Source organism: Emys orbicularis, chromosome 3 (genome assembly GCF_028017835.1).
Source record: "Emys orbicularis isolate rEmyOrb1 chromosome 3, rEmyOrb1.hap1, whole genome shotgun sequence".
NCBI classification, from domain to species: Eukaryota; Metazoa; Chordata; order Testudines; family Emydidae; genus Emys; species Emys orbicularis.
The window spans coordinates 23065658-23080037 of record NC_088685.1 but is presented as its reverse complement, the minus strand read 5'-3'; the positions used below and the strand labels follow the sequence as shown (position 1 = coordinate 23080037).

General features: G+C 40.7%; 1 protein-coding gene across 1 annotated transcript in view; it reads right to left on the bottom strand.

Annotated features, from left to right (window-relative positions):
* Positions 1-11069: 11069 nt before the first annotated feature.
* APOB (apolipoprotein B) overlaps positions 11070-14380 on the bottom strand; it is a 47029-nt gene continuing 43718 nt past the window's right edge. The window contains exon 29 of the mRNA XM_065401111.1: positions 11070-12887. Within this exon, the coding sequence (XP_065257183.1) occupies positions 11070-12887 (1818 nt within the window). The remainder of the gene's footprint in view (positions 12888-14380) is intronic.

Genomic DNA, 14380 nt, shown 5'->3' with positions numbered 1-14380 from the left:
ACGTTTGCATTCTACAGTTTTAGGTGAAAACAGTGTATGTTCCTCAGAAAATGGTGATCACACTTGCTATTAGAAACAGTCCAACTTCAAGTGATTCAGCATTTGGATTCAGTTATGTTAAGTGGGTCAAATTTTCAAAGGTACCTAAGACGTTCAATGGGCTTCAAAGTCACTTAGGAGTGTTAGAACATTTTTACTCAGCATCACTAGGTTTGGCTGCTTGTCCAAAGCTTATCTGGACTTATCCAAACTTCTTTGCTCTAGAAACCAACCTGGACATTTCAAAATACTCTTATACTCTCATGAATTGCTTTTATGATTTTCCAGTTAAAATACCACAAGAATAGTATCTCTCCTGCAATACTTCAAGACCTTCTCTCATAGCCCAGCCAAAACCTGGAAGTGGAGAACTACAGCAAGATTCAGATGCTAGGGCATAGGGGATCCCATGGATTGGCTGTGCAAAGGGAATTAAAGGGTAGACACGTGACAAGAATCATGTGCTTAAACCAGGCCTGCTGGGAGATAAGAGAAAACTGAGTTCAGCAAGGGAGGGTAGATCTAAAAGCAATTCTAGTGAGAGTTAGGGAAGACTCTAAGTAGGATGACCTGATGTCCTGATTTTATAGGGACACTCCCAATATTCAGGTCTTTTTCTTATATAGGCACCTATTACCCCCGCCCTCATCCCAATTTTTCACACTTGCTATCTGGTCACCCTAAGTCTAAGGAAAGTAGACTTGGGAGTCATTATTTAATTGAGAGCAAAAGGATAGTTGGGAAAGGGCTGGTGAAGAGCCCTGGATGGACAGTGTATAGAAAAATGCCCTGGGAAGAATAAGGCAGGGAAGTTTTGTATTTTGGGCAAACAGACCAGTTGTTTATGGAACCCATAGTAGAGGGGAGCATGGGCATGGGTTCCCCCATATGGCCACCCTCTGAGGGAATACAGTGACCCTTGCATATGAGGAGAAGAGCCCGATTAAAGCCCAGGAGAATGGCCAAAGACAAGGTGACAGAGGACAGACCTTCAGAGGAAGGGCTGTGCCCAGTGGAAGAGTCTGGGGGGAGAGATTTTTTTGGGGCTTATGTTAGACTTTGAGTTAAACTCCAGAAGGCAAGGACTTTGGGATTTAGGCAGAGGGCTACATCGCTTCCGAGATCTGACAGTGCTGGAAGCCAGTGAATGACTAGTACTAATAGGAAACTGAGGTAAGGGCAAGTTCTGATACCAGATTCAGAGAGATCTTGCTACTGGACCTGATCTTGTCTGGAGCCTTTAGGTGTCACTGGAATACATATAAAATAATAATAATATGGAGACCCTACCCACATCCAAAAAAAAAGTTAGCTAAGGGTTGGAATGATATTTTGCAAAACATATTTTGGGTTCAGTTCAAATGTTGGGAAAGGGTAAGGTCAATTCTGATTATATCTTCCCCAGTTCACCCTTCATTAGATATATGATATTACTCTCTATTATATTCAGTAAAGAATTGACTAGCTCTGTGACAGCCAGAGCAAAGCACATGTTAAACACAAAAATGCACAAGGAGAAGCTAATTGATGGATGTAGGAATGGTCTGAAAGGCAATTATGTTTAGCAGAAATATGCAACTGATATCTCCTACCACAGCTGTATCAATGGCGTAGTCAAAGGGTAGAATTTTGGGAAACTCCCACTGCTGTTATGCCAGACAGACTGTTTGCTTTAAGGGCAGAATTTGAAGTGATGTATGCAGCCAACCAGCAATGTAAGAAAAGACACAGCTAGCTCAGAGCTCTTTGTGAGATAAGAGGAATAGAGCCCTTAGAATATATGTTCAACGATCAGATTAACTGGCAAATGCTGAGTGCTTTTGGAAATTTTCCTCAGTTTCCTTGCTTTCTTAATGTACCCGTTTGCACTTGTTGAGTTTCAAAATTCATGGCAGTAAAGGCAATTAAAAACTCCACCTACTTAATACACATACCACACCACAGGTACCTGTTCTAAGTAGACAAGAAAACTGTGGTTGATTCTGCTAGCCCTTTGTGGTAACTGTCAGTAAATGATGACTTATAAATGGTGACCACTTGAAATCCATAATGGCTTTTAGTCATTAATGCATTTAGGTGAAGACCTACTCTAATTTTTCTAATAATGGAAACAAAGTCTAATAACTCTCATTTGGAGCCAAGTTTATGTGTTTATTTTCAAAACAAAGGCACAATTTCATAAAGTATCGATACTGCTTTAGCCAAATAATTGTAGACATTCACCCTCTCCTCCTTCCAAAGACGCCTTATCTGGTTGACTGCAAGAGCAACATTCTTAGATTAATCATTCAAAAGCATCTTGTTGAAAGTAGGAATGCATAATGTCAAAACAAAAGATCACATTTATGGAGCATTCCTTTTCCAAAAGCAGTTTACTACATGTGTTGAAGATAAATTACAGTGATGTGGGAGCCAATCTGTACCCATAAAAATCATTTTACGATGGTCACTTTTTCATGCTTTTTAATTAGAGTGGGGGTCTAAGTTCTTTTGAAAACATGTCAAGCTGAAGAGAGAGATGCAGTTAGATGTGAACAATAATTAAATAGATCCAGTGATACATGGCATATATATGTCAAGGATCACCAGTGATCATGCTTCAGGGCCGATTACTGGCATGCATCAGGAAGGAATGGATGAGAAACCTATCAGCTATAGGCCTCTCTCTGACACAGGGAGTTCAATCCTTAGCTGTGCTGAGATTGTCTTTGGCATAGTTGAGGAAGTGTTGGGGCAAGGTGCATCTACACCACATTTCTACTTCCCTGATACTGGGCTAGCCAGAGCTAAAACTGCCCCTGGTATAACTTAGAGCAACCTTAGGGCTCCTCTAAGTTATGCCACCTGCATCCAGGGACTGTGGTGGGTCAGAATCTGGCAGAACACAACAAACTCCTCTATCTCCCATGTCAAAGAGTAGAGAAGCAGATGGGATAGAGGTGTCTACACCAGGTTTGTGGCACCCAGTGATTACCCTATCACAGGGGATTCCTGGGATACTGTTTTAGAGTGGCATTCTGGCTGCTTTGTGCTCCTTCAAACCAACTAATGCCAAGGTTTGAGCCCAGGCTCTTGAAACAGGCGGGTGGTTTTTCTGTTGCAGAGTGGCAATTTATCACAAAGAGCTTAGTAAAAGGAAGAGAAAAACTCTTCCAGCTACATAGAATTTTCCTGCCTGTATATGTATGAGGCAAGATTTAGCTCCCCAGCCCCCAAACAAACAAAATCTGCATGCCAAATAGCCTTGTGAAACTATTAATTCCAAAACTCCAGCTAATTAACACCAGCAGCAAATACCTTGTTTCTTACCGAAATGCATTGAATTCTTTCGGCTTTGTCAATTCCCCACACTAGTCAACATGCCAGTCCCTGTTACATAATAACAACCCTGGAAATGTTCCCGAACAATGCTTAGCATCCTGAGCTTGTAGGGCTGGGCCCCAAACTACTAACACTCCGTACCTGGAATTCCTTCAGTAGCTGAAAGATGGTGGTGGTTGTTGCTGTATAGGGTTAGGGAAAAGAGGATGGGGAAAAAAACCTGACCTCAACCCATGTGTGCGAAAATACTTCATGATCTATCTTTTTATAGCTACGTTCCAAGCCCTCATTGTCCCCTGTGAAAAACATTGTGGTCTGGATTAATAGAAATGCTGACATTAATTTAGCTACAGCAAAACAAACTGTTCATCTCATATATAATTATATTCCGTGGTGGACATCAGGGTTTGCTGTTTCTATATGGCTGTCAGAGATGGGAATTGTTCACTGCAAAGGTAGGGTGCCTGCAATGAACAATAATCCTAGAAGAGAGCTATGGAGAAGGGGGTCAAGACACAAAGTAATGGAGGAAAAGGAAGAGGAGGTGAAGCAGTTAAATTTAGCATCAGGATTACTAATATATGCTGCAGGACCTTTTTGGTTCAATCATTGCAGGCTGTGCTTTTACATCGTAAACAGCTTTTTTGCAATGATTTTGCTTTTTTTTATGGAAAAAAACCTCTTATTAAATAAATCATCTGCCCCCTGTAATCTACTAGTTTGCATGCCATGCTAAACATTAAACCAGATGAAATGGGGCTTAGTTACACACAGTAAGTGGCCAGCATTTTGTGGAGGGTAAATGAGATAGCTGTTTGTTATTTCTAGGGGGGAAAATCCCGGACTAAAAAGAAACATCTCTATTAGACAGAATGGTGTCTTTACAAAGGTGCATTATGCTTCAGCCAAAAAGTGAAATGGGTGGCAGATTATTTCCAAAGTTAAAAGCGTATGGAGAAACCACAATATAAATTATGGTCCTAGCAGCTGTTTAGGCCATTCCTTGGATCATTTATTGGTGTGAGTTTTTTATAGGCTGTATGTTTGGTATGTGTGATGGGGGATGGGGTTAAATAGAGAGTTTCTGACTGATTTAGCACATGAAGTCCAATGCAAGTTTCTAGAACAATGAACATAATGATACTAGAGATAAACCAGTATAACTACTGATTTCTTGTTGTCATTACAGTGTCTCTACCTACTTATCTGGCCTTCAGCACGACCATACCTGAGCATTTCATAGTCGTTATCCTCATGACAGCCCTTTGAGGAAGGGAAGCATTATCTCCATTTTACAAACAGGGTACTGAGACACTGGCTGGGTTAAGTGACTTGCCCAGAGTTGTACGGAAAGTCTGTGGCTGAGCTAAGGCTTAAGCCCACATCCCCTCGCACTTAGTCCAGTGCCTGATCTACTAGACCACCATTCCAGTCCCCACATATGTATTCTCCAATATTATCTACAGGATAAATGTAAATAGGTGCAAAGGGGAATAATACATGAGGAACAGGATTGGGATTAAGGTTTTTGGGAGAGGCAGAAAAATGGTTACGTTCAAAAGACTAGATTATGCAAACTCATACAGGAATACCACACAGGGCCAGACTATGCTCTACTGGCACATCCTTAGGGCATCAGCACCTGGAGCCATATGATGAAGGCAGAATCTCAGCTTTCATTTAAAAAAAAAAAAGATTCTAACCTACACGGTTGTGAAGGAAAGCTTGAAAATACATCCTGAGTCTGTCTGATGCAGGGACACCTGCCCAAAACAATAGCTCAGGGAAGTGGAAACTCTCTGTGCGTCTCAATAGGATGTTAACTCCAAAACCCAATTCCCTGGGGCTCTGTCAACAGCACTCCAGCAGAGAACACTGTGTGTGGCAGATGAAGAACATAGCAGGCCTGGCTTATCCACCCCATCAGATAGTCCCTAGCAGCTGGGGTAAGTACTGAGGCACTCCCTGCTGCCACTCCTGCTTCCTGGGGCAGGAGGAAGTGGGTATGCCTGCCCCTCCAGGTCAGAGCAGGACATGGGGATGGAGCTGCGGGAGGCCCTGTGTTGTGGCATGCCTAGAATGCCAAAGTGCCTTAATCCGGCCCTGTTTACATATGTGAGTAGTCCCGGTGAAAGGAATATTACTGTCATGAAGGACAGTGCTTCTGCAGGAACTGGTCCCAGGTTAATATATAGCTTGACATGTGATGATTACAAACCTTGAGGAACAGGGGGAATGGTGGGCCAATAATAGTGTGTAATTTCTTTGTTTGGCAATGCATGCACCATGGAGGTTCTGAGAGTTGATTTTTCATGAGCGTGTACATGGGTGATTTCAGAGTAGCAGCCGTGTTAGGCCTGGTCTACACTAACCCCCCAATTCAAACTAAGGTACGCAACTTCAGCTACGTGAATAACGTAGCTGAAGTCGACGTACCTTAGTTCGAACTTACCGCGGTCCAGACGCGGCAGGCAGGCTCCCCCGTCGACTCCGCGTACTGCTCTCGCCGAGCAGGATTACCGGAGTCGACGGCGAGCACTTCTGGGTTCGATTTATCGCGTCCAGACAAGACGCGATAAATCGAACCCAGAAGTTCGATTGCCTGCCGCCGAACCAGCGCGTAAGTATAGACAAACCCTTAGTCTGTATCCGCAAAAAGAACAGGAGTACTTGTGGCACCTTAGAGACTAACAAATTTATTAGAGCATAAGCTTTCGTGGGTTACAGCCCACTTCTTCGGATGCATCCGAAGAAGTGGGCTGTAGCCCACGAAAGCTTATGCTCTAATAAATTTGTTAGTCTCTAAGGTGCCACAAGTACTCCTGTTCTTTTTGCATGGGTGATGTTTCTTTAAGGGATGGCTAGTATTTGTGTGCTTCACAGAAGTGTTTCTAGCAGTAAAATGCAATGTGGAGGTTGCTAGGTGCTGGCATGGCATTTATCACACTGGTAAGAAATGTTCAGATCAGCAGAATCAGGGCCTATATTGTCATAGGTTCAGCTAGAATGTCAGGGTATTTACTATGCAGTGATATGGTGTAGCTACTTTTTCATTATATGATGATAAATTGAGAAATGGAAGGGGGAGGGGATTGAATTCTCATAATTCCAGCGTTCTTCACTCATTCACCACAGGGTTCTGCCACATCATGTGCCTTTAATTACATGAGCAAATAGAGCACAGCGCCATTCAGCGTAGAGCCCTACAACCCAACCTGAACCCGATGGGACCTGACTGCAAGTGTCTGGTCCAGGGCAGGTTGGGTGGAAAAACAACCAGACCCTTTCGGGCTCGGGTTGGGTCAGCTTGCCTCCTCCCGCTCATGGGGTTGGAGGAGGCTGCATGCCCCGCTCCTGCTGGCCACAGCCACCTTGCTGCCCTATGTGTGCTGTGGTCGTGGAGTGAGTGTGCCGAGGAGCAGCAGTGCCTCTCACTCTGCAGCACACACAGTGCTGCCGGAGGAACAGACAGCAGGAGCTGGGCATGCAGCTGCTGGAGCGCACAAACCTCACAGGTAGGGGAAGGATAGACAGGAGGCAGCAGCAGCTGTGGTGCTGACTCAGGTTCACAGGAAGGACTGAGGTCAGGTCAGAAAACGACTTGACCTTCTCAGGCTTGGGTCCGAGTCAGGTCTAAAAATTAGGCCCAAGCAGACTCTAATTCAGTGCACAAGAGGCAGAGAGTTGCAAGAAGAGTAAGGATATTTTCTTGTATTTAAGGCACTGGAGAAGAACCCAGGAGAGTTGGCTCTATTCCTGGACTTCCTATGTGATATTGGGCAAGACTGTACTGTGGCAAATACGGCAATTTCTTGCAATATCCTTGCAAGACCTTAGAGTATTAAGTTTATGTGCGCGGGGATTGTATGTAACTTCTCTATAGAGGAGAGGTGACAAATATTGCAACACCATGCATGGGTCCATTGTTTGAAATGAATGGTTTATTTATGATGGTGTCCTACTCCATGGGAGGTGATGGCTGAGAAGCCTGAAGGCTAGAGTGGGTGCCATTGAAGTACTAGGGAATACAGGTACAGTTGCCCTGAACTGTGACATGTTTCATAATATGACTGCATAAGGGGGCCAAATTAACATTGCGCAGGCAATCTTCATTCTTGCATTTCTCAACTTGTGAATGCCTGACTTTTCAATCTGAATGTTCTTTCCCTAGATGTTTGTATGCAGTATAATAATATAACTTCTCTCAAACAGTGGGACCCCTAAGTGCTTCTCAAATTATACATGCACAACAGGTCAAATCCTAGCTCCATTAAACCCAATAGAAGTTTTGCTATTGATTTTAAGTGAATCAGAATTTGGCTCTGTATCAGTGAACTGCAACCAACTCTGGGTGTCAGTAGGAGTCCCATGCCCAGAACAAACATAGAATTCCCCTTAATACATTGTATTTTCCTACCTGACTGATACAGTTTCAGGCAGCAGAGTAATATGGAGTTTGGTCTCTTTTACTGAGAAATTAAATGTCTCATCTTAAACCTTTTGTCTGCAGTCTAATAAAAGATATTACCTCACCCACCTTCTCTCTCAACTTAAATCTTGTAAGGTGTCGATTAATCATACTGATGGATGCCAAACAAATTGCTGTATACCAGAGACAGATACTATACTCTATGGGCTATTGGTCTAAATAGCTGTATTCCTATATTCCTTATTTAAAGCTAGTTCTAGGTAACACTGCACAGCCTAAAGTTCTGGAATACTTTTTCTGTCCTGCTTCTTGCAGTGATTTTTCATTTAGGAACATACACGTTTCTTGTCAATGTTATTTCTATGATGACTTGCTTGAGAGCAGGGCATATTGTTCTCTGAATTTCTTCGTAAAATATTTTATTTAATTAAACTTTTACAACCAACTCTGCTCTACGTCTAATACTTGTTGTAAATTATAAAGAAAAGCCCCTTCAGCATTTATGAGAATTCAGATAATAAAAAACTATAGGCAAAGAGAAACAATGTCATTGAGTCCCAGATAGCTGTTCATTCCTGATATGTATCTCCCACATAATGCTATTTAATGAAATATCTAATTTCTCAGTGTAAAAACTAGGCTGAAAAAGAGGACAGGATGGGAGTACTGATATTTCAAGGGATTATATTGCTAAAGTTTCATAAATGGAGCAAATTGTACCATAATTTGAATAATTGTGGTTTAGTTCAAAATTCTGTAAAATATCACTCAGGAAATAAAAGTAAAGTTTGATACAACTAAAACAAAACAAAACAAAAAAAGTCAGAGAATTTAAAGTTATCCTCAGTTGGTAACATGTTATTGTATGGAAAAATTGGTTTGTTCTTCCTGTTGTGTACACACACACACATACAAAGTGTTTGAAATGATTTTTTTTGGTGTGGAAATCTGAGGCTATTTATAGTTATAGTGAGAGCTCTTCTCTGAAAGCAGCATGCTGTTATCAGACACTCCCTAAACCAGCCATAGAATGACTGCAAAATGGCTACCACAGAGATTACATAATTGAGAATTTTAATCCATTGGCTGCAATGCTGTTATGAGACTTGGAAATCACCCTCAAATCTTTCAGCACAGTTTGGTGTGTAAACTATTGTCTTAGCTCTTAGGAAACTTTTGTCTTGCCAAATACAGCCAATATTTATGTTAGTTGGCAAATGTATTATTCAGTTTACCCATCCCTAACATACTAGGCCTTCTGTAGAATTGTTATCCCTCCCAAGAGCTATAGATGATAGACAGAAATAAATAGGCATGAGGAAGAAAGAGGAAAGAAAACTAAAAGAAAAAGATACAAATGTTTAAATCTCTCCCTCCCACCCCATGATGTTGATGGTGTTTTTCTGTTGCCCTTTGTCTTGTAGATCTTTGCTATGAGGGCGGCAAGGTTCAGGATGTGTTTGGAAAATCTGGTTTGGCTCATACGTTTTGGGTGTCGGTGTGACAGGTTAGGTAATCTCAGGTAAAATAAAGATCCGGTGACCCACAGGCTTGATATTCCTTATAAATGAATGTGGAAGGGCTTCTTGCAGCCAGGGTCATGAGACTGAATCAAAAGTCTGCTTGCACTCAGGCACTCAGTAGATGTCATGAAAAGGGCTTCTTATGGCAATGTTCTTCCCAATTCTCAGGAAGCGAGGGAGGCAGGAAGGTGTCCGGATCCTACGTTAGTCCTATTTGGAGCAAGAACTCCTTTTACAGTTCACAACCCAGCTCTTCCACTGAGCATTACTGCATTACTTGTCATGACTGAGATCCCTGGGAACACAGGACCTGTGGACAAAGCTGTGGTAGTTTTACTTTCCAAGGGTCAGTCTTCCCTCCTAACGACTGGATAGATGTATGCACTTGATTGGATGTGGCTGACTCTTTGTTTCTCTGGGTTAGTCTTGCCCATCTGATTCCCATTATTAATGGTATAATTATTAATAGTATCTGATAATGGCATAGCTCACAATTACACCATGGAAGGAACCCTGCCTCCAAATGCATCCAGATCAGGGTGGTGTAGAGGCACATGAGAAACGTGTGCTATACAAAACCTCATATAAAAGCACCCCTTTCCCATGAATAAACAGAGAAAAAAACCCAGGGTGAACCAACTACACCAAAATAAACATACTCACAAAATGTCTAGTGACATTTTTAAAGAGTTTATTTTGAATGAGGCAACAAGGAGTAAAAAGCCCATTATTTCAGCCTTTTCTGGGTCTTTTTGCAAGGACTATCTACATAGCATTCTAACTGCTGTATATAAACCTGAAAAAAATTATGTCCACACGTTTTCCTCTCAGAAATGGAAGTATTCATATTTTCGTGATTCTTCCATATGACGCCTGACCCCAAGGCCATGGGAGTCAGTAGTAAAACTCCCTTTGACTCCTATGGTGATCAATGTTGGCAGTAAAACTTGTGAAGAATAAAATAATCACACAATTTGATGAAAAACCTAAAATTTTGCAGTGCAAAAAAATCAAAAAAATCCCTAAATTTCTGGGGCACAAAATTAGCCCAGAACAATATTTTATTTTTTCCTGAAATTCATGGTCTGTTTTTCTAAATAATACTGCTAGATACACGTATTGTTTATGATTTGTTTTTAACAAAGCATTATTTATTTATTTATTTATTATTTTTTATAATTTAGTGGAGGAAACTATCTGACTTTTTTTTACAATGGGAGGAATTTTTCCTTCTTGATTTTATTCCCAGAATCTATTTACTTTCTTCTTTGGTTTGTTTGCAGTGCACGTATTCATCTCCTTTTCTTTTTCTCCCAGAGATAACTATCAGGGTATTTTTGTGGTTAATTTCTATACTTGGAAATAATTGCATTTGTATTTCCAAGTTGTTCTTTAACAGGATCACAAATCTGACCTTTATCTGAAACCCTAGCTTTTGAGACTATTTACAAAATTTACTGTACATTACTGACTTGGTCTAACACAAAGTGAAGTCAATGTAAAGACTTCCATTGTTCCTAATGGATCGGGCTCATGGCCCAAGTAAAACTGGTTATAATGAATAACACAACAATGTAATAAAGAATTCATTTATTGGCTTTTGAAGCACATTAAAATAACCTGCTGTAGATTATTCAGTTTCATTTACAAGTACAAACTCAGACAGTATCTTCCCTAAGTTCCAGTATGTTGATTGCTGTCATCTTTTAAATACAGTGTGATACAAATTTGTGATTTTTGCTCTTCTACATGTCCATTCAGGTTCTTATGCGCTGCTGTACATTTTCAATAATCTGCTGAATATTCAGTTGCTCATCAGCAAGCTGCTGGTCAATAAATGTTTGCAATTCTATCCATGTCTTGGAGTCTTGGTCCATGCCTTTCTGAATCAACATGCGTGTTATTTCCAATTTTTTTCTGAGTGCCTCCTCATATAATTGGGGCATTGATTGCCAGTCAAATGGTGTAGGCACATCTATTCTAAGCTCTCCTTGACGAACAGCTATGTATGGCCTTATGCTATCAGTTGTCATTTTCTCAAGATGATGGAGAAACTCTGTGATGTACTGGAGGAATGTAGAGTACTTTTCTATAGTCAGATCAATTAATTTTTGCGTCGCACTAATTAGCCTTTCATAGGCTTGGCTGAGTTGGTCATAGGCATCCTGTATTTTCACTTTGACTAGTTTGTTATATTCAGCAGAACTCTTTTTGGCAGTTTCAGACCAATATCGGATCTTTTCCTGAGCAGCAGAAGAGAGCTCAATGGCTTTCTGTTTTCCTTTTCCATCAGCATCAGTAACCAGATCATAATACCTCTGGCCATGGTTTTCCACAAATTCTTGTACTTGATCAGTCAGACGTGAAACCAAGTCAGCAGTATCTCCAATGTATTTGGCATGCCAGTCCACTAGAGCATCTATTAGATTCTTTAACCAATCTAGCACCTTGTCTTCTACTTCATAGTATTTGACTGACCACCCAACTAAACTTGGATCAAAATATTCCTCCCGCAGTGCTTTTACATATAGAAGAATCTGATGTAACTTCTCTGAAATCTCTTGAAATGTCTTCTGGCTAAAGTCTTTTAACTGAGAAAGGTGTATTTTAATATTCTCTGTCGAGGATCTCAATTTTTCTGCATAGTCTGAGTCGATGGCATCACTGTACATCTGTTGTGCTTGAACTTTAATCTCTCCAAAGTTTTTCGATTGTAAGTTTCTAATAATTTCTTCTATGTTTTGGAAAACTTGCTGCACTAATTGTTTCAGTTGCCTAAGCTTTTCTGCAAAGTCAGCCTCATGAAGAGTAGCAAATATCTGTCTGGCTTTGTTCTGCAAATGTTTTAGCATTTCTTTAATTTGATCAAGCACTTCACTGCCTTTAAGAATTCTGTCAGAAGCAGGAACTTTAACTTCCATCTCATTGACAAATGCAATCAAAACGTCGAAATACTCCTGCATTTTTGAAATGCATAGATCAGTAGCTTTTGCTGCCTCCTCGGTAGCCATTACATAGAGTTCTTCACCAGTGTACTTCTCAGCCAGTCCAGGGACCCGGAATTTTGTGATCTTCAGGAATTCGATGGTTGAGTCAATCAGATGCTTTACCCTCTTGTGGTATTCCCTTATTACATCCATTGTAGCATCAAAAATCTTTGCTCTTATTTGCTGGTAGTCAATCTGGCCTGCTTGATCTGATGCTCCTTGATATAACTGTTGAGCTTTGACTGTCATCTCTTGGTATTTCCCAGTGGCCTGGTAGGCAGCTGTGCGGAGGTGAAGATCCATTTCAGCTATTTTTGTTGTGGCTAATTGGTATGCTTTGTCAGCCTTGTTTTGCATGATGTTCTTCAGCTTTAGGGTGGCTGCACTGATTTCCATCCCTGTATGCTCGCGGTGGTACTTGTTAATACTGTTATAGAGTGCCTCCGTAATTGTAGGTACCTTTTCTTTTAGACCACTCAGCATGTCTGTAGCAGCAGCATCGTTCCAGTTAGTTTTGATCTGAATCAGGTCAGGTTTCTTGAATGATATCTCACTTTTTAATAGGTCAATTTCTTTCTGAGAGGAAGACTGAAAATCCAAAACAGGATAAGTGAAAAAACAGATTCCGATTCAAACAATTAAAATATTATATTACATGCTACTTCTGTTCTAAAAACATGACCCTAAATTATAGAGGGATTTTAGATAGGCATTTTCTTATCTTGCATTCAATTTTAATATAAACTCAGTTTTGTCTATCATGTGTCTGCATATTTTTAATTGCTGTATTGGATTAAATTCTGTCCTTACACCTAAAAATAGTGGAATAAGAAAGTAAATCAGGGCAGAATTTGGTCTCATTATTTTTTATAACATCTTTCTGATTCCTTTGTATTACCTGTTAATTGTATCAAAGCAAGATGCAAGAATTACTTGAAAAGGTGTCAGTTCTGCTCATTCACTAAGCTCCCATCATACTATTGTTAAGATTCTATTTAATTATTTTACATGATGAATTGAAAGAGATCCACTATCTTAATACAAAAGCATTACAAGTATGCAATCTTCCAATGTTTTAAATCAACAAGACTACTAGCATAAATGTTACTCTAGTTTTGGTCCCCCCCACTACAGAAAGGATGTGGACAAATTGAAGAGAGTCCAGCAGAGGGCAACGAAAATGATTAGGGGGCTGGGACACATGACTTATGAGGAGAGGCTGAGGGAACTGGGGTTATTTAGTCTGCAGAAGAGAAGAGTGAGGGGGGATTTGATAGCAGCCTTCAACTACCTGAAGGGGGGTTCCAAAGAGGATGGAGCTAGGCTGTTCTCAGGGGTGGCAGATGACAGAACAAGAAGTAATGGTCTCAAGTTGCAGTGTGGGAGGTCTAGGTTGGATATTAGGAAACATTATTTCACTAGGAGGGTGGTGGAGCACTGGAATGGGTTACCTGGGGAGGTGGTGGAATCTCCATCCTTAGAGGTTTTTAAGGCCGGTTTTGAGAAAGCCTTGGCTGGGATGATTTAGTGGGTGTTGGTCCTGCTTTGAGCAGGGGATTGGACTAGATGACCTCCTGAGGTCTCTTCCAACCCTAATATTCTATGATTCTATGATACTCAGTATGATTAAGGGTTGTTAAATCAGACCCTAAGAAAGTAAATACATTTCTCTGATTTCAATTTTACACAAGTTAAATTGTGAATTTTATGTGATACCTACATTAACGTATCGCAATCTTGGAATATTAAGTCTGTAATTGTGAAGTTATTGCGGTAGACTCTCAGGAATGGCATTTTTTGTTGCCAAACCCAATAAATGGCTTTTAGCTCTGTGCCTCACAATATACCTGAGGTGTGTTAATGATTCCACACAAGACCCTTGACAGGGACCTAGAACTTAGGCTCAGTATCTCATTACCATCACTTCTAGGTTCCTGGTTCTAGTTTGGGCCATTTCTACAGTAATTACAAGTACAGTAGAACCTCAATTTTTATGAACACTGATCTTACATATGACCAGTTATACAATCCATTTTCCCCAACAGAAGAAAAATCACATAACAAGAGATAACGAGGAGTCC